Below are 20,502 nucleotides of genomic sequence, written 5' to 3' on the forward strand. Positions count from 1 at the left end.
AAAGTGTCTTCTATATGGTAGATGCTTGATGAATGTGGAGTTGAGCTCAATTTATCTTCTTTTCAGGTTGACAACTACGTTTACCCTAATATCTCTCATATCCAGATGATCAAATGTGCCATTGGAAGTACATCTCCTTAAACAGAGATGTTTTTCCTGATCACTTAATTTTTAGTGATAAGATGCTGCTGCATTGTCCTGGTGGAGACAGACTCACAGAAAAAAATGGGGTCACAGCATCCTAGATTTTGAGCTGGAAGGGTCTTTATCAGCTATCTGGTTTAATCCAATCATTTTAAAGATGAGAACACTGAGGCTGAGAGGAGTCAAGAGTTTTTTCCCAGAGTTTAATGGACAGTAAAGGGGCTGGCCAGGGACTGGAACCAGTTTCTCTGGCTCCAAATCAAATGCTCAATTTTTAGTTCAATATGATTCAAGCTTCATTTATCAGGTGCCTACTATGTGTGACACCATGTTCTAGGTGCTGACATCTTGCCAATAAGGACTCATTATTTATCACAGTGACACTTAGAAGATGAGTGGGTAGCAATACTAGAGAGAGACCCACTACCTTTACTCAACAGTTTCAAAGCCCTGTCCTGCCCCAATGATATACATGATGACCTTATTTGGGCTTTTTTGGCAAGGATACTGGACTGATTTAACATTTTCTTCTCCTGTTCAATTTATAGATGAGGAAATTAAGGCAAACAGGGTTAAGTGACTTGTCCAGGGTCACCCAATTAAATAATGTTTGAGGCCATATTTGAATATGAGGATTAGTTCTCCCTAACTCCAGGGCCCACAGTGCTCTATCCACTGTGCCAGGTAGCTGCCCTCACACCTGATAACCTTAATTCTTTTTCAAATTAGGCTGAAAAGGAGACTTTAGGTGAAGATTTCTTTGCATTTAATCCTATCCAATCTTGGAGTTTAACAGCATGTGAACAAGCTAGGCAATACAGTGGATAGAGCACCAGCCCTGGAGTCAAGAGGATCTCAGTTCAAATTCAGCCTTAGACACCTGACACTTAATTAGGTAAGTCAATTAACCCCAAATGCCTCATAAAAAAAAACCCAAAATAAATAAACAAAAAAGACCTAGTACTAGACCTGAGCTTTTGCTGATAAAGGGAACTCTTAAATGAGGAAACTCTACTGATTGAGATGCTCACTTTCTCTGCAGCTTATAGAATTAGACAGCTGCTCAGAATGTCAAGAAATCAAATGACTTGACCAATGTCACACAGCCAGGGTAAGTCAGAGGTAGGATGTGAATGCATCTCTCTGGCTCTGAGGCCTGTTTTGTATCTAGTCTGCTGCTGCTTTCATTCATGCCATAAATGACAGAATGGAACTTTTAAACTACAGGCTGAAAATTTATTTTAAGAGCTCAGTGATGAGAAAGAGCTGCCAATTCATTTATGGGATGACTCATCTTTTTAATTTATAAGAGTGAAATGCTCAGGATTATATGGTATTACTTAATAGTTTTGCAAATTCCCTTCTCTCTTCTTCCTCTCTCTTCTTTCATTTCCTCATTTGTGCTCCACATACTTAAGTGCTCTTCTGAAATGTTGACAGTTAAGAGGCCAGAGACCTCACATTATAGCCAGGAAACAGGCTCAGCTGGGATGTCAGCAGGACACCTTTCACTAGATTGCTACATCAGTGGAACTAAACCTCATTCTGTCTTCTCCTTGGCTTCCTAGTCAATCAGGGTTTCCATTACAGCAAGGTGGTCCTGGTGCGTTTCTTTCATTGTATTGTGAACCCTAATGTAAGTATTAAGTAAAAAGCATGTTTGGTGTCGGTCCAAAGAGCTATTAAGAGCCCCTATAAATGCTCCACAGGAAAATAGGATTTCAGGCAAGACGCACAGATACACATGCAACACTGAAAGATGAAAAGGAAAAATAAAGTACCTATTTTCACAGTAAATGATATTGAGGTCCATATTTACTCGAGTAACAAACATGTGGCAGTCGATTCGGACTTCATTGATCGTAGGAGGAGGCAGAGCATGAGCAACCACTACGAGACCCATGATTTGGCTGGGGACTGTCCGACCGTGGGACAAGGACACTCTTAGACGTAACCGGCCTGTTATGTGAATCACCTGTAAGAGAATACAAGACAAATGATGGGATCAGGCTACTTAAAATGGAGATGCAAAGTATTCCATTTGAGAGGAACAGAATTAGGCTTAGAGCAGCAATTATTAGCTTGCATCTAATCATAATGGTCCCAAATGTCCTCACAGCAAGAGACAAAAGAAAAATGGTGTGATACCTACAGCTTCTAAGTCAGCATCTTTAGGCTGTCGGTGCTTTTTTTCCAGGAATTTTTTTTAAAATGGGTCTAACTAGGGAGTTTATTAGCTTAGTCTTGACATATATATATATTTTAAAATTTTTGAGATCATGGACAATGTTTAGCAGATAGTATTCCCTTCCCTTTACCCTCCCCCTTAACCCACAGACCTGATTTGGGACAGGGGTAGGAAGGGAAAGTATCAACAGAAAGTGACATAGAACCTGCTCTCAAGTAACTTTTAATATCATAAGAAATCAGCTATTGTAATTGACCCCAAAATCCAATGCCCTCATTTAGGATGTGATCTTTCTTGTAAAGATATCAGTAAAATGACACAAGGAAAACTTGCAGTATATCCAGTGGTAGTTCAGTGATTCTTTCACTTTAGGATTTTTGTTACATTAACTTTTTTTTATAGCAAGAGTTATCACTATTATCATAATTATACAATAATATTGTTAATATTAATATATTATATTTGCAAAGTTTTTTGTGTGATTGTTGTTATTTAGTCATTTTCTGTCTTGTTCAACTATTTGTGACCCTTCTTGGAATTTTCTTGACAAAGATGTTGGAGTGGTTTTGCCATTTCCTTTTCCAGATAATGTTCCAGATAAGGAAACTGAGGCTTACAGTTTAGAAAACATCATTGTATTCAATATCTCAACTGATTTCTACAACATAACTATAAAGCAGGATAAATATCAAAGATTTTTTTTTTTAACGTTGCAGGGCTGTGATTTCATCATTGTAGGGAAGTCCTGGTGGGGAAATTAACTTTTGCCAATTCAGACTGCCAATTCATTTGCAACTTGTAATTTCAGAGAGTTGTTTAGGGCACTTTGAGGTTAAGAGACTTTCTCACAAATCTCCACAAATGTTTCTTTCAGTCCACTATTCTATGTTACCTCTCAAACTTATTTTAATATAGTTTTAATGATTCTTTTTTTTATATGGATGTCACTCTTCAGTTTTCCCTCTTTTCCAGTAAAACTTTCCCCTTCTTTGTTCTCCTCATCCCTACATCCACATACACAGGAGATATAAGTATAGAGTTACTTAACTTTATGTCTTTTATGTTTTAAGAATAAAATACATAGATTTAAGCAAAATAAAACAGTACTTTGGCCAGATTCTGATGACATATGCTTCGTTCTGCACCTAATGCCCACCACCTCTCTACCAAGAGGTGAGGAGAATGTCAATCTCATTTTATAGAAGGAAAAATTGGGGTCTAGAAAGTTAAATGATTTGCCCAAGATCACATAGATATTAAATGGGTCTTTTGGTAGCAAAATAACTGATTTTTCTACTATGGTATGGTGGCTTTTTTTCAGAACCTTATAAGAAGTTTAGCCAGTATACTTAAAATGAAACAAATCCTTTTTCTCAATTAAAATATTTTAAACAAAATTTTAATGCTTACTAAAGATTTTTTACAAAAGAGTGTATAGACTTCTTAACATGGGGATTATGAACTTGTTTTGATAAATATTTTGATACCTCTTTTGATATAATTGGTTTCTTTTACATTTTAGGATATTGCTATGCAAAGGGGTTTATAAGCTTCAACATACTGCCCAAGGGGGTCTGTTAAAAGGAATATTCTTTATTTGGGCTTTTGTCCTGATTAAAGAAGCAAAATTCAGGGCAAGAGAATTAAAAGAATTTATTAAAATATGTCAAGGAAGCAACACTGGAGATTGGCAAGGGTTTTAAAATGGAGCCGGCTTTTATTGATAAATTTTGTAATGAGATAAAGATAATTTAGATAGATCCATATCAGTATAACAAGATGGACCACTGCATCTCAGGTTCTCCCTAAGGATGCAGGTCCATAGGTAGGGATACAGACACCACAGGTAGGGATACATGATAAATAGCAGGTAAAAAAAAGCTGCAGATGGAAGAAGTCTCCTCCAACAGAACCTACCCCAACACTAATTTACAAGCTGGACTGAAAGCAATAGGTCACTGAGTCTGCGGATTTTCCATAGGTTCACAACATTAAGGACCCTTGCTATGTTTTAAAGCTCTTTGTTTATAGATCATACTCAAAAAAAGTTACCTGCATTGGCTTCCTTTCCTTTTATTTTAAATTGGGATTTGGGAAAGGGACTGGTGTATAATAAATTTAAAAGAATAGGCTGGAGCCAGATTGTGAAGGTTTTAAAAACTAAGTAGAGGATTTTACATTTTATCCTAAGGGCAGTAGGGAGCCAGTGCAGTTTATAGAAGGGTTGAGAAGGAAGCTTAAGAAAAAACACAAAAAGAGAAAAACATGAGAAAGAAGAGAAGGGAGCAAATTCAGATGAGAACAAGTACCTAGGAACCCTTGACCAGCTCCTTTTCAAGACATAAGAATCTGTGGGAGAAATTGAAGGTGTTTAGCTTAAAGAAGAAAAGATGTGGGGATGTTTATTTTTTGTTTGAAATCTATGATTTCATTCCTTTAGTGCTTTCTTGGAGAAGTAGACTTTTCCCTATTCATATATAGTGGCAATTGCTGTAGTTCTTGCTGTGGTCATCTGTAAATGACAAAATGTTTGGGTCATTGAAGGTAGGAAAGGAGTTGAATTATTTGCTCAGGGAAGTGTGTGGAAGACCTAGGATCAGACCCTGATCTGAACAAGCCCTAGCCATGTGATTCTGCACAAATCATCAGATTTCTCAGAGATCCAATAAGAACAGTGGACATCATAAGGCTTAATAGGAAACTTAGAAATTGTCTTTTCCAGTCTCTACAGCTGATTGAATGTAGAAGCCCATAAAAGCTAAGAACTTCCTAGTCACAAAGCTAGTTGGTAGCAGAAATGGGATTTGAACCTGTCTTCTAAATTCTTCAAGCCCATATCACTTTATACTAACTATCTTTCAGGTTTGTTTGTGAGCAAAATGCTTTGTAAAGTCTAGAGTGTTTTTAGAAAGATTAGTTTTTATAAAGTCCTAAAGAGAATTTCTGTTTAGATATAGGGTTTGACTAAACACTCTTTGGTTCTTCCACTTCTGAGATTCTTGATTCTATAAAGGGTCACTTAGCAGATTGTGCTTTACAGAGGCAGAAATTTTCCAAGGAAGGATTTGAAATCAGAGGAACTTGGCTCAACTCCCAGTCCAGTCATTTGCTTCCTCACCACTTAACCTCCCTGGTTCTTAATTTCCTGATCTGTAAAATGAGGTTATACTATATGGCTTTTGAATTCCCTCTTGCTCTACATCTAAGATGCTATAACTAGGATCATCCCCGAGTATTTAAAACTCCAGCAAATTATATTGTATGTTCCTCCCTCTTTTTTGCTCTCATTCCTTCTTGGCACCTTTATTCACTTGACAGAAAGGAGATATATTTCATCACAGTGGGTGAATCCCAATGTGGGAACTCCCTTCACCAATCCATCAGTGCTTTCTTACAAGAATTTTATGAAGTCTCTTAAGATACATAGAACTTACAGGATTTGTTTATATAGTGACTAGAGAGGCAATATGATAATAGAGAGCAGAGCTCCAACCTTGAACCTTGGAACCAAGAAGATATGACTTCAAATCCTGCCTCAAACACATATTAGCTATATGATCTTGGACAAGTCATTTAACTTCTTAGTTCTTTGGGCAATTCTCTAAGACTATCAAATTGTAGAGAAAGTGACTACCTGTTCTGAAAGAGATAATTTTCTTATCTGGAAAATGCTTATATCACTGAAATCAAATACAGTCCCTATTCCTATCCCTATTTAGATAGAAAATATGAAAGGGAGGATTTGAATCTGGATTTCTGACTTCAAACCTTGTATTACATTTACTAAGGGACACTGGCTCTATTCTAGTATATGCATACATGCACAAATTAGGTTGAAATAAACATTCAGGCTCATAGAAATCTATTTTTGAGCTAGAAGGGAACTTTAGAGGCCTTCAGGTCCAGCTCCATCATTTTAAAGAATAAGAAACTGATGCACAGGGACTTTGTGACTGGACCAGTATGGTCAATGCCTGGGGCAGGATTTGACCTTGGCTCTTCCTGCCTCCCATTCCAGAACTATGGAATGCTACCTTAGACGTCAAAAAGAATGTCAAAAAAGGATTTCGGGTAGTTTGTGAGATGTGGGAGGAGCAGTTCTTTCTTTCTTCTTCTTCTTCTTCTTCTTTTTTTTTTTTTTGCCTTGGGCTGATGGGGTGAGGTGAGGTAGGCTGTGGACTGACCACATTTAATAACAGATGAAGTAACAACCTTGTTCTTCTCTTCCACTTTTCTCCCTGAGTCATCCCCTGCCTAATGGCCAGTCCCTACCACAGTAAAATTACCTAGGAGGAATTGTCTTTATGTGCCATATCATAGAACAATAGTTCTAGTGACTACATTACTTAATGAAGTCTTTTGGGAAGCCCAAGGTCAGAACACACTTGGGAACCAAATATTTAAGGGTCTTCTTCTTTCCTCTCTTGCTATGAGTTTCTCAAGTTGGGGAGTGGGGAGAATGTCTCAGTCATCTGGTCACTGCTACCCTGCCCTGGGTGGGAACTAGTCAGTGAGTCTATATTTGATTACCATTTACTTTGAATTATTTAGTTTTTCAAACACAAACTGAATTCTTGTCACTGGGAAACAGGATCAAAGCTAGAAATAGCTACACTTTAGAGTTCTCGGTATATTAAATAATACTTCTCCCTTGCTATATTTTACATTTGTGCCCAGAGCCAATGATCTGGAAATGCCAATGAGAATGATTATTTAGTCTATTTCAGCAGTAGTTTTCCGACCACCCACATTTGAAGTTGACTAAATTCATTCTTAATGCACCTTCAGTCGGTCTAGCTACTTTATGAATATTTGAAGATGTTCCTAGAGGCAAGGATGCTAAAACACCATCTCAGACACACATTTTTGCAAGACCTCATTAACTAATAAAGAAATAGCTAAAAGAAACCGGATTAACTTCACAGGAGGGGCGCTAATAGTCTCCATTCCTCCTTCTAGCTAGGCTTACATAGATGCTTATTTATCATTATCTGTCTCGTTTTATCATGAACATTCAGCTTTCTGGAAAAACACAAATCTATGAATGTCTGGGAAAACATACATCCAGCAACGATATGCTAAATAAATCCCTACTCGGCATTCTATGCAAAAGCATCTTAAGAAGTAGACTGGAAAACATTTTGAGAAGGCATACTGGCAAGAAAGCTATGTAGTGAGTCAGATTTTCCATACATTTACTTTTCAAATTAATTTCATAATGCTAACAGTTTACATTTGGAAATCTGAATAATTGGTTGATTTTTTTTTCACTTTTCCTCAGATTTTTTGGAGGAATGACATAACGTTAGGGCCAAACTCTGATTCCCTGTAGGGCATGTAGTTGTGGAAAGAATTTGTGGACATGGTTCTAGCCCATGTTCTGTCACTTGTCATATGACTTCTGAGCTTCAGTTTCTTCCCTGGTAAAATGGCAGCATTGGTCTACATGACCTTTTAGGTCCCCTCCCGCTCAAAAATCTGTAATCCTATCAATAAAAGATTAGGCAGGTGAAGAGATAACAAAATTACATTTGTATTTATGCCTGAATGATGGTCCCATTTTTGTGGGGAATGGGATTAATAAAATCATAAAATTGTTTTAGAACAAATTCACTGATATAGTGGAAAAAGGCCAAGCCTGGAACTCCAGAAACATGAGTTTTGGTTTATTGGGGTTGCCACTAATTATCCAGATGATTTATGATAAGTCACTCAGCCTCTCCACAACTTCAGTTTTCTCACAAATAAGGAAGAATGTTGAACTAGGCTACGAAGTTAAAAATTTTTGACCAGAGTAGTTTCCTGGATCCTATTAGTTGTCCTCTCCTTCTTCTTGATATACTCATCCATTTGTATATTATGTCCCCCTGGGCAGTATGGTATGATGATATGTGTACAATGTTTGGAGGCTGAAGGTCTGACTTTCAATCCCAGCTTTGTCACTTGCTAACTATGTCATCTTGGGAAAGTGACTTAATCCCTTTTGCTCTTGTTTTACTCATCTGTAAAAGGCGTTGAACATGATGGTCCCTAAGGTCTCTTCAAAATCTAAATCAATGATCATATTATATTTCACAAACCAAAAGATGGGAAGTACCTTCACTGCAAATATAGGCAGCAACCTGTCTTTGAGAATTCAACAAATAAAGTAATTAGAACACTTTCACTGACAAACATGGTGCCTGCACTCATCTGGATGTAATATTGACCATAAAAATGAAATAAAAATATTTTAATAGCTGTTACTCTACTAAATACTTATCAGTTCTAGTCTACATGGAATAAGATCTTTTAAAACATAGTGACCTAACGTAAAAAAATCAAAACCATGTGGGAATAGGGTGAAATACTTATCATGCCCATGATCCTGTTTGCTATAACATTTGCCCTGAAGATACTTTCAGTAAACCTACAGAAGATGAGTTTATGTCCTTAAACTTGTATTCAGTTATAAAAAGCAGTCTCTTTATCTGTCTGGCAATAATTTGCAGGACATTAAATCTAAGAGAATAATAGCAAGATAGTAACCTGTTCCAAAACAATTTCTATTCAGACTCTAAGATGAGAAGAATGAGATAACAGCAATAATAAGTGATTTTTATATAGCACTCTAAAACGTTAATCCAGCCAGTTCTCACAATAGTCCTATGAGGTAAATGCTCTAGGTATTCTATTTCCCATATTATCCCTTTATCTTCAAGGTTACATAAGTACTAAGTACTAGAGGAAAGATTTGAATCTAAGTCTTTCTGGCTCCAATTCCAGCATTCTATTTATCATGCCATGTTTTCCTCAAATGATGCATTAATGCATGTTGGATTGTACTAGACTCAATTCAGCTCTAAGATTTTATAATTTTATAAATGCATTTCTTTTCTAATCTAGATCAAAGGAAAGAGTTTTTAGAACATAGCAAGGAACTGATTAATAAAGAACTTTCTAATTTTTTTCTGTTATTATTCTCATGATTTTATGGGCTTTTGAATATTAATATTTGAATAGGATTATTTTGAAAAGCATCACACAAATTTCTTCCACCTCTGAGCACCTCTTCATCTGGTCTCTGAGCTCCTGACTCTTGACCATACCTTTAAAAGAAACTGCTGAATCTGAAAGATTTGTTGGTGATTTTGTTATGTGGACTTAGGGAGACTCAGTGAAACCCATGGAATTCCATTTTCCCTGAACTCAACTTTATAGAGGTGAGAGGGTAATCCTCAAACTTCTCGTCCTGTCCTCATGCACAATTTCACAGATTTTTATAGACCAGTTACATCCCATAGTCTTACTCTAAGCCCCTCATTCTGGCATTGCTGCCAATCAAACACTGACAGTGTTGATGGAGAAAATAATAATATATGACATTGATGGAGCACTTCGAGGTTTGCAAAGTGTTTTAAATACATTATTTCATTTAATCCTCATAACCATTCAGTGAGATATTACTATCCTTTCATTTGGGAGATGAAGATTAAGATTTGGTGAGGTCCAATGCCTTTGCTATGGTCATTCAACTGGTAAATCTCCAGAGGAACAACTAGAACTGAAATCTCTACTGATTCTAAGCTTTTTTGCTTTTTTTTCAACATCATACTGAATTTTTTTTCTTAATTATATCTGCCATTTTCTTGGTATGGAAACTTCCTGTGACCTTCTACCAATGCAGATAAGAGATTACTAGGCTGCTGATAGTCTTAGAGAATTGACTGGAGGCTCTGAGAGGTTAATCAAAGCCTTTAGGTGTCAGAGTGAATAGAATACCAGATCTGAAGTCATGAAGGCATAATTTCAACTCCACTTCCCAGACACTTACTAGCTGTGTAACTTGGAGTAAGTCATGTAATTAAGTCAAATTCATGCACAAGCTAAAACATCCATCATTCTCATGATGTCATCAGTCCTCTTCAAGAAGGAAGAACAAACAATAATAATAAAACTTTTGTCTATCTCCGTTTCTCTAACTTTAAAATGGGGATCATAATAACACTTGCCTCACAAGGTTGTTATGCAAATCAAATGAGATTATATTTGTAAAGTGAATATAACAGGTATAACATGTTGTTATTGATTAATCATTTCAGTCCTGGCCCTCTTCATGACCCCATTTGGGAAAATTCCATGGCAAAGCACTGTCATTTGTTTGTCATTTCCTTCTCCAGCTCAAACAAAGTTAAGTGACTTGCCCAGGATCACACAGCTATTAAGTGTCTGAGGCAGGATCTGAACTCTGGTCTTCCTGATTCCAGGTCCAGCATTTATCCACTGTACCACCTAATTATATTATTATTTACCTTCCTGAGCATCACAGTATAATAACAATAATGACAATAGTCAAACTTATATAGTGCTTTAAGGTTTAAAAAAAACTCTCTTGCTCTTGAAATATGGGGACTGAATGTGGCTCAAAGCATAGTATTTGTACCAATTTTTTGTTGTTATTTATTTACTTTTTTTTCTTTCTCATGTTTTTTCCCTTTTGATACGATTTTTCTTGCGCAGCATGACAAATATGAAAATATGTTTAGAAGAACTGCACATGTTTAACCTATATTGGATTGCTTGCTGTCTTGGAGTGTGGGGAGGAAGAAAGGAGGGATAAAAATTTAGAACACAAGGTTTTGCAAAGGTGAATGTTGAAAACTATCTTCACATATATTTGGAAAAATAAAATAGTATTTTAAAAAAGCTCCCTCTGTTTATGTGTGCATATATTTAAATATATTTTCATATATACATACACATGTACATATAATTTACATATAATATATTATGTTATGTTAATATAATCACACATCACATATATTATTCTATACACAGATATGTATATACATACACACATATATATGTATATATGATTTGATCTTCATAACAACATTGTTAAGGAAGTTCTGTTATTACAATTTTACAAAAGAGGAAATTGAATCTGACATAGGTTAAGTGACTTGCTAATGGCAATATATCTGCAGTAGCAAGTGACTCCAGGTCTTCTTGACTCTAAGAATGACTTTGTCCATTATTTCCTTCTTGTCCCACTAGATAGGAACCATTTGAACTGAAATCCCAGAATGCTTGGTAAATCTGACCAAATGAGCACAATCTGACACTAGGCATACTAAAGAAATTATTGTGTGGCTTTTATTTCCCCCTTGTCTCTGATACAAAAAGCGGATGTGCAGAATGTTTTAAGTATAAGTAAACAGAGTTTATGATGAGTGTGGGAGTGTTAACAAGCCACATTGCTTGGACAAATATATATTTCTTTTCTCGCCATATGTTCCCTTCCATCATCTGTTAGCAATAAGTACTTAGATGTGCTCTACTAATATCCACTCATTATAAACAAGCTCATCACAAAGACCTTGATAAAACCTTTCCTCTATCAATACTTAAAGAAAACACAGAAGCCAAAAAAACCAAAAACCCAAACCCCAAAACAACAACATAAAAAATAACCCACATCTGGAACTTAATCCTTATATTATCTGTACTAAAACTTACCTCTGGTAAGAGGAATTCCTTTCTTTATCAAAATGAAGTACTAGGGATTATAGGTATCATTTCTCACATAAGAAAACAAATAGGGCCAGATGACAATGGGAGAGCCAAAAACAAACAAACAAACAAACAAACCAAACCAACAACCAACCAAACAAAAAACCCATGGGCACAAAAAAGCTGTAAATTCCTTAGATTTAGAATACCTTCAGAGATTTTCTCCTTATCCTTTAAAGAGAATTCAAATTTCCCTTAAAAATTAAGTTTACTTCTGGTTCTTTTGTTCCCTCTGAAAAAATATGGCTTGCCATTCAGATGGTCAGATCCATAGTCCAGGTATATAGTCTCACTCTTTATTTTAAAGTATTGCTTCTAAAACTGAAAGACAAGGGCTAGCCTCCCTTTCCTGGAACCCCAAGTCTCCTCTTTTATATATAGTACAGAAACCATGCAAATTCTATGTGAGAACTGGATTGTGCCATAAATTATCCTGTGCTAATTTTGAGGCAAAGGAGAATAGTTTTCAAGATAGCCCTTCTCACTTTTCATAAGTTTTGTGCCTGGTTATAGGTTGTAGTGTATATATAACCATGTATCTTTGCTCAGGGGTGATAAAACATACTGTACTTTCTTATACCTGCCAACAATCCCTCCTGGAAACCTTTTTGTAGTAAGTGACAGGAGAGGATATGCATGGCTAAAAGGGTGAAATTCTAGGCTCTCCTAAGTGGGGTATCATTTTAGTTGGGATTAAAGGACCTAGAGATGAAGGGACCATTGTGATCCTCTCATCCAACTCCCTCATTGTTATATTTGAGAAGACTAGGGATCCCAATGTTTTATACATGGTGCCATAGGGCACACAGTGCCAAGTCTGGAATCAAACTCATCTTTCTAAGTTCAAATCCCGCCTCAGATACTTACTATCTGTGTGATCCTGGGCAAGTCACATTATTCTGTCTGCCTCAACTTGCTTCTTTGTTCAATAATTTCAATTGTGTCCAGTCTTTTGTGACTCCATTTGAGGTTTTCTTGACAATTTATTTTATAGATGAGAAAACTGAAGCAAATTAATTTAAGTGACTTGTCCAGGATCACACAGCTAGAAACTGGTCTAAGGCTGGATTTGAACTCAGGAATATGAATTTTCTTGACTTTGGGTCTGCCTCTTTATATCTATCTATCTATCTATCACCTACTATCCCCTGTCTCAGATCCAATAGACTCTTTACTCCCAGTCTGACACCTTCACCATTATACCATGAATATCTATGCACATAGAAAAAAACTTGCATTTATCTAGAAACCATATAAACAGACAATCCAAATAATTGGAATTTCCTAACCACCATCATCCATTTCCCATATTCCCCACCCTGACACAATGTGTAAAAACCTAGTCTTTTTTTTTAAATGTCTGGAAGATCTAAAATCAAGTACTAAGGTCTGATCTATAATGGCTATGACCCAAGCATATTAGCTACCTAAACTCTCTTATAATGCTATGGTCTACAATGACAGAGGAAATTTCTTATACTTGTAAAATCAAAGATGGGGCTTTAAAAAATTCTGTTTTCTAAGGTGCAAATGACAATAAATAACCTGTAACTGGGGATTATTTTATTTTTTAATATATCATCTATTATAAGTTAATGACATATTCCTGATTGAAGCTCAAGCTACTTCATCTTTTTCAGCTCTTCACAGGGCTATATAATGATAGAAATACTGAAAGTTCCCAAGGAACTGTTTGAAACAAAAGAAATAAGTTGGAAAAAAATACCAAACATAATTTATTGTATTTTAGATAGAGATTTCCTAGAATCCTAAAATATTCCAGGTATTGAGATTGGCTTTCTGATTTCATTGGTCTAGCAGACTCTTAGATAAGGAAATTCTTTTTACAAATGTAGGTAAGGACCTCCACAATTTACATTCTTCCAGGGTTACCTTGAGTAACTGTTCAAGGGTCACACAGCCAGAATGTGTCAAGATCAGCTTCCCTTATGCCAGTTTCTTTTTTACACTGTTTCTAATTGTTTGAAAACGGATAATTCTTGCACAATATACAGGGAAGATCTCAAGTGACCTTAATATTTCCCTTTTCCCTCTTTGACCAACTATTCCAAATAAGGAGTTGCCTATATCCACGCCAGATTGAATAACTAATGTAGGGGACTCATGGGAAACCCTTTGCTTTTAGAAGGTCCTGCAGCTTCTCAAGGCTAAGGCCAGCATGTAGGGACAGTGCTGTTGTGTTATAATCCTATCCTCTAGGGGACAGAAGATACTGCAAATTTCCTGATTAATTCAGGACTACCCAGACAATTTTTACCCTTAATTTGAAAGCTCCAGTGGAGCTTTCCACTGCAAGAGTGGTGGAAATTTATCACCTCTAAGTTTCTTATGCAAGAAATAAATAAATAAATTCCAGGGGCAACAAATAAGAAATTATTTTTAAAATCCCTCATGTTTAAAATACATTAGTTGCAGCATTCCATTCTCACATTTCTACATTCCCAAACATAACAGTTAGATCCTATCAATCTACTTAAAAGATACTTCATATGTAACATAAAACAATATGTAAAATTACAGCTTTGTCTAGCTTCTTAAACAATACATGATTCCATATTTCTTCCTGGTTTTTCCCCTTAGAGAAAATAAAGCGTTTTCTTTTCTTCTAGAGATACTCTTTTAGGTTGAGAGACATTTAAGGAAACTGGGGAGATTGCTTTAACTAGATTATGCAAATGTATGCCAAGGATATAAGGTTTACTCAGAGAGGGGAAACACTTCAAATATCATTTAATAAAGCAGGGGCCATGGGTAGAAAAAATGTCTCGACAAACTGTTTAGGAGTGTATTGAGGAGGACGGACTGCATGGGTCTGATCAAATTCCACTTGATTCAGTTACTTTATTAAAGAATATAAGTTCAACCTCAATGCCCCGGGGAGAACAGGCTACTCTAGCACAGTGGAGGACACCTCTGTTCTGCCCCTCTCTCTCTGGCTTTTGCTTAGGAAGAGGACAATATTCCCCTCCCCCCATCCCTAACCACCATGCTATGTACGTCTTAGTATCCCCAGCCCAACCTTGTTTAGTGGTTGGGCTAAAAATTGCTTTTTTCCCTCTTCTCAATGGAAACATTATAGGGCTGCATTTCATTATAATTTTTTAAAATTCATCTAGTAAAATATAAGGCTTAGAATAAAAATTAATATATCATCTCTTCCTGGGAAGATTCCTAGCTCATACTGATATTTTTTTTTTCTTATGAACCAATGGGCAATTATTGTTTTATCAACTGATCTTCAGTCTTAATTTATGACTCCTGAATAACTATTTCTTTCTGTGTTTGTGGCCAGTTTTATGAATAAATATCATATAATGTATAGTGTGGTGCGGTGAGTAAAAAGTGCTGCCTTCAGAATTGGAAGTCCTGGGTTGAAATCCCATCTCTGATCCACATTGTGTGACTCTAGGCAAGTCTGCCCCCAGGCAATTCTCTGAGACTATAAATTGCAAAGAAGGTGCCAAACTGAATTGGTAGTGGAAGATTTCTCTCTGGGAGCTCCCAACACTGATGAGATCAGAGGTCTGAAAAAAAGAAAATGTGAGCACAGGCTGGAGTTGGCTCAAACCAGAGCTGGTTGTTAAACATTCAGCTTGACCCTCAGAAAATCCACAATTTGGGACTTGATTTATTGTTTTATTGATTGCTTAGACTTAAGAAAGAAATGGAAAAAAATGTTAATAAAGTAGATTCAACTTAAAAGTGTATACTCTCCCCTTCCCCTAGTTGTCAAATCTTTACCAGCACACCCTGGAACAAAACCAACTATTATTCAAACATATATTTTATTAGGAAATACCATATCATTTTTTTCTATATTTAAAACATGAAGATTCTCTTTCAGCTATATTTCCTGAGGTTTATATTCTTCTTCTTTTTCCTTCTTCCTTTCTTCTTCTTCTTCTTCTTCTTCTTCTTCTTCTTCTTCTTCTTCTTCTTCTGCTTCTTCTGCTTCTGCTTCTGCTTCTGCTTCTGCTTCTGCTTCTGCTTCTTCTTTCCTTCTTCCTTTCTTCTTCTTTCCTTCTTCCTTTCTTCTTCTTTCCTTCTTCTTTTCTTCTTCTTCTTTCTTCTTCTTCCTTCTTCCTTCTTCCTTCTTGCCTACTGAATAAAGTCCCACTTCCTCAGCCTGACGCTTCAGAACTTGATTCCAGCTTACCTTTTTTAGCACTGTCACATTCTATCACAGCCAAATTCGGCCACTGAATATCCTCTAAACTTCATTTAGAGTTTAACTAAACTCTCATCTAAATCTCACATCTAAAGTCAGAATAGTTTATGCTTTTCTTATTCACTTATTATATTTATATTATATTTAATATTAATATTTTATATGATATGAATATATCTGTGTATGTACTTTATCTCCATCTATTAAATTATAGACTATTTGCCTCAATTTTCCCAACTGTAAACTAAGAGGGTTGATCTAAATTTCTTCACAATTCCAAATCTCAAAAAAAATTATTTTAATAAGTCATGTCTTACTCATTTTTGTAACTCATTCAGCACTTGACTCAGTATACCTAGAAGACCCTTGATTCCTAGTTGAATGAATGAATAAGTAAGTGAATGAATTATTTGCTTTTTAGTTTGTAGTATCATCCATGTAATCCAAGATACATATCTTTAATATCATTGATGTGTTTTAGTATTTCAAGAATTTGTGATTTTAATAGTGTGGGTGCCATCAAAGAAAGCAACATAGGGTCTCTTGGACTATTGTGAACCCGGTAATTAGACTTTCTGAATTTTGCTAGACTTGTCCTCATATGACAGATAAACTCCATTACCAGATTTGTACTCAAAGTGTTTCTAGCTTGATAGGATATGTAATCCTTGCTCTTTCCTGACAGCCTTTGAGAACCCAGTGTTAACTAAGGACATGAGACAATGAAGCATTGTAGTAGTACTTTAGTAGAAGCTAATACCTAACTGGGACAAATACTATTAGCCAGTTTGGAACAGTTGAATGAATAAATGCATAGTAAAACATTCTTAGTTCTTTGAGCACTAACAAATGTAAAGTTATCACTCCCCAATTCTTAAAGAATTACAATTCCCCTCCCTCTACTGAAATATGCAAAGGAATGATTGTATTTCCATATTAGGGGCTAAAGATTTCTTGGGTACAGGCAAGCTTGAGAAAATAAGACAGGACTCAGGTGTTGTCAAGGAAATACATATCAACAAATTTTGTCTGGTTCCTTGGGATATTCTATGCCAAAGAACTCAGATAGCCTACAGCACAGTCAAATACACAAGATTGTCTTGAGGAACACGGGAAACATAGGGAAATACAAACACAAGGAGAAAGAGACCCAGATAATCCTAGACTTTTCAAAATTCCAAGCCACACAAAGATTTACGTGGTTCTCTTGTTCTCATTCCTTCTAAAACACCTAATTCATCCATGATGGTATAATGGAGGAAACTAAACACTATTTCAGAGGTTGTACTTTTAAATTATTGTCTATAGGGATATTCATATTGAGAGATGCTATTTAGTATTATCTTTAGGATTCTTGGTAACAGTTGCTGACTTCCTCATTGCTCATCTGGCCTACCTTCCTAATTGTGCTCTTCAATCTCCCTTTAATTCTGAAAAAAGGGAGATGGAAGGCAGGGTTAGGGACCAACATAATCCTGTCTTGGCATATAGGCCTATTGTGGGAACTCTGCAAGAGTTTCTAAAGCCTTTCCCTTTTTTGCCTCATTGGGTCAATGATGCTCTACTGGCTTCTTTTCAATGACTGTTCCGTATACGTATAGACCTTTATGGACTTCCTCAGTGTATCTCTGGGTAGCACTCTGCAGTTTAATTCTACAAGAATTCCTTGGCTCTTCTGAAGGGTTTGTTTGTACCAGTGGTCACTCTAATAATTTCTCTTACCCTTTTTATATCTTCAGGGTTCTGATAAGTAGGTGCAAATTATAAATCTAAAAATGTTGTTAGCCATCATTATTATAATTAAACAAGGGCAGAAGTTTGACTTAAAGATCTTCTCTTACAGAAGCATCTATCACCTTATGCAATATTTAAGCAAAGTTCCCTGCATATTCATCCTAACATTGAGGATGGTTGAGATTTTTCACTAGGTATTAGAGTTTGGAATTGCCAGAAAAAGATATGCAGTTATGTTCTCAAAGCTGAGGGTGCACTTGCCTGTCAGTACCTGCCAGGAGACATTGAGGTATATGTCCATTATCAGTATTAGGGACACTGGTAGGAGAAATAACTCCTTGATGTTCTTGAGAAAGGACTTTGGACTAAGATTAGACTTCGTTAGAAGTTCTTTGGAATCAGGGACTATTTCCTTCTTTGTATTTGCTTCTTCGGTCCGTGACCTGGTGCTTATCATATTAATAAATACTGATTGATTGATTTTCAGTAAGAATTGTTAAGTTGATGCAGGGAAGAGCAGTATAAGAGAGGAGAGAGTTATCAGTATTATCAGTCTGGCATATTCAATGAGGACATATATTTGTAATCCAGGTAGTTTATGCTGGGGTAGTAGAAACAACAAGGGTCTGTACAGGAGATGACTGAATGGAGGTGACTGAATTGGATGAATCAGATAAGGAGGCTCAGTTTGAGTGAAAGTGTGGATCAGAGAGATCAGTGGGGGACAGAGAGATTAATGTGGCTATGCACTTAGTAGGGGCTTTGGCTATATTCAACAATCTGAAAGTCCGTTCTTGTTCAATGATATCTATAGTAGGGAAACATGATAAAAAGCCTGATTAAATTTGATATCTGATTTTTCAATTTCTAAGTTACCAGTAATCTTTGTAAGGGAATAAAATGTTTTTAGTGGGGTAGGGTCACAAAAGGGAATCTGTGTCTCAGACAAAATTAAAGCTAAATAGATTTAATCAAAAGAGAAAAATAAGGAAATTATACTATATGTTAGCCATATTAATTAATATTCTTTTAGACTATTTAAAATTACTAGACAGTATAAGATTGGAATATTGCTATGGTATAAGAAATAATGAATTGGTAGAGTTAGAAAAATATGGAAAGACTTGGACTCATGAAGGAAAATATCCATCTACAGAGAAACAGAGGACAAACAAATGTAGTACAGTCTTGATATATATATATATATATATATATATGAATATATGTATATATGTGTGTATGATTATAAATATCATGTATATAGCATATGCATATACCCATATGTTTATATGTATGTGCATGTATGTATTTGTGCTTAATTATAGCTTTCTTGGGTGGGAGAGGAGGAAGGGAGGGAAAAGAATAAAATAAAAAGTGCACAACAGAGAACAAAAGAAAACCTACAAGGAAGCAAACAAAGATGGACAGCTCTGAACATAATGTGTAATTTTATTCTTGAAATGGAAATGTGTTGATTTATATTTTAAATTCTCTCCTATGTTCTGCTGTGTACATGGCACAGTGCATGAGAAGGCATCATGATTGGTGGGAGAAATCTCTGAAACTGGATGACAAAACCAACTTTCATTGGTCCTTCATTTTCTCTTTGGAAAAATGAGGAGGCTGGACAAGATAGCTCCTGAAGGGTCTTTTAGCTATAGAACTTTGAGGTGATCATGTTATGACCCGCTCCAGTTACTATAGTGGGTCTTGGAGAGGGTTGAAGTCTGATGTGATTCTTATAAGTTAATTGTGATGATCACATTTCCACTTAGGCTAGAACCAAGACTTAGGCTGATGATGGTGCTATAGAAGGGGTCTTCTTTTCACTATCAGAGGAACTGTCTAATTTAAGGGTGCCTCTCATGCTTAAAGGCTATCATGATAGGTCACTTGATTAGGACTATGGATAAAACTCAAAGACAACATCACTCTGACCTACAAAGGCCGATCTCTGCTCCTGTTCTCCCCTTAAGTAGGGGACCAATAGCAAGCTCAGTTAGAAGCAATGGCTTTGAAGCTCTGGGTGCTGCTGGCAGAGGTCTCCCCCCTACCCCATAGCTCTTTGTAAATGGCATTCCTGTTGTGACATATTCTAGACAACCATGCTTTAGGTCTTATAGTTATTCATTCAGTCTCTCTATGAGCTCCATCTATAAAAACTTCATCTCCTTCTAGTTTATGTAGGGCAAAGACATAGCCTAAGAGTATTATTTCTCAGTGTTCCATGATCAATGACAAGGTCCCATGACCTCCAACAAAGGAATGTTCAAAAGAATTGGACATCTAAGTAGGTACTGACAGTGAGGAAGAAGATGCTGACCTAGAAGCACTGATTGGTCACTATTAGGACCTTTTGTGTGAAGCCCAAGACTTCAAGCATCTTCCAAAGTAAGGATTTGGTTGCATGAAAAAACACTGAATATGGGGCCAGGCAGATGATCTGGCCTCAAGTCTTGCCTTCCTGCTTATGTGACCTTAGACCAATCACCTCTAGAGCCCAATATTCTCTTTTGCAGGATAAGGAGGGTAGACTGAATGTTTCTATGGACTCTTTCATTTCTAAAATCCTATAAAATCTATGATCTAATATGTAAGACTTCCCTCTAGGGAGACATACAACATGCGGAGCCAAATATAGATATACAAGGAAGTCATATGGACAGAGTCCTTAAACCTAAACTCCTCTTTTGAA

General features: G+C 36.3%; 1 protein-coding gene across 5 annotated transcripts in view; it reads right to left on the minus strand.

Moving 5' to 3' along the window:
- Positions 1 to 20,502, minus strand: part of NPAS3 (neuronal PAS domain protein 3) — a 1,088,682-nt gene that overhangs the window by 42,652 nt on the left and 1,025,528 nt on the right. For all 5 annotated transcript variants that reach the window (XM_031949273.1, XM_031949272.1, XM_031949275.1 and 2 more), the window contains one exon: positions 1,926 to 2,119. In XM_031949273.1, coding sequence (XP_031805133.1) covers positions 1,926 to 2,119 — 194 coding nt within the window. The remainder of the gene's footprint in view (positions 1 to 1,925; positions 2,120 to 20,502) is intronic.

Source organism: Sarcophilus harrisii, chromosome 2 (assembly GCF_902635505.1).
Source record: "Sarcophilus harrisii chromosome 2, mSarHar1.11, whole genome shotgun sequence".
NCBI lineage: Eukaryota > Metazoa > Chordata > Mammalia > Dasyuromorphia > Dasyuridae > Sarcophilus > Sarcophilus harrisii.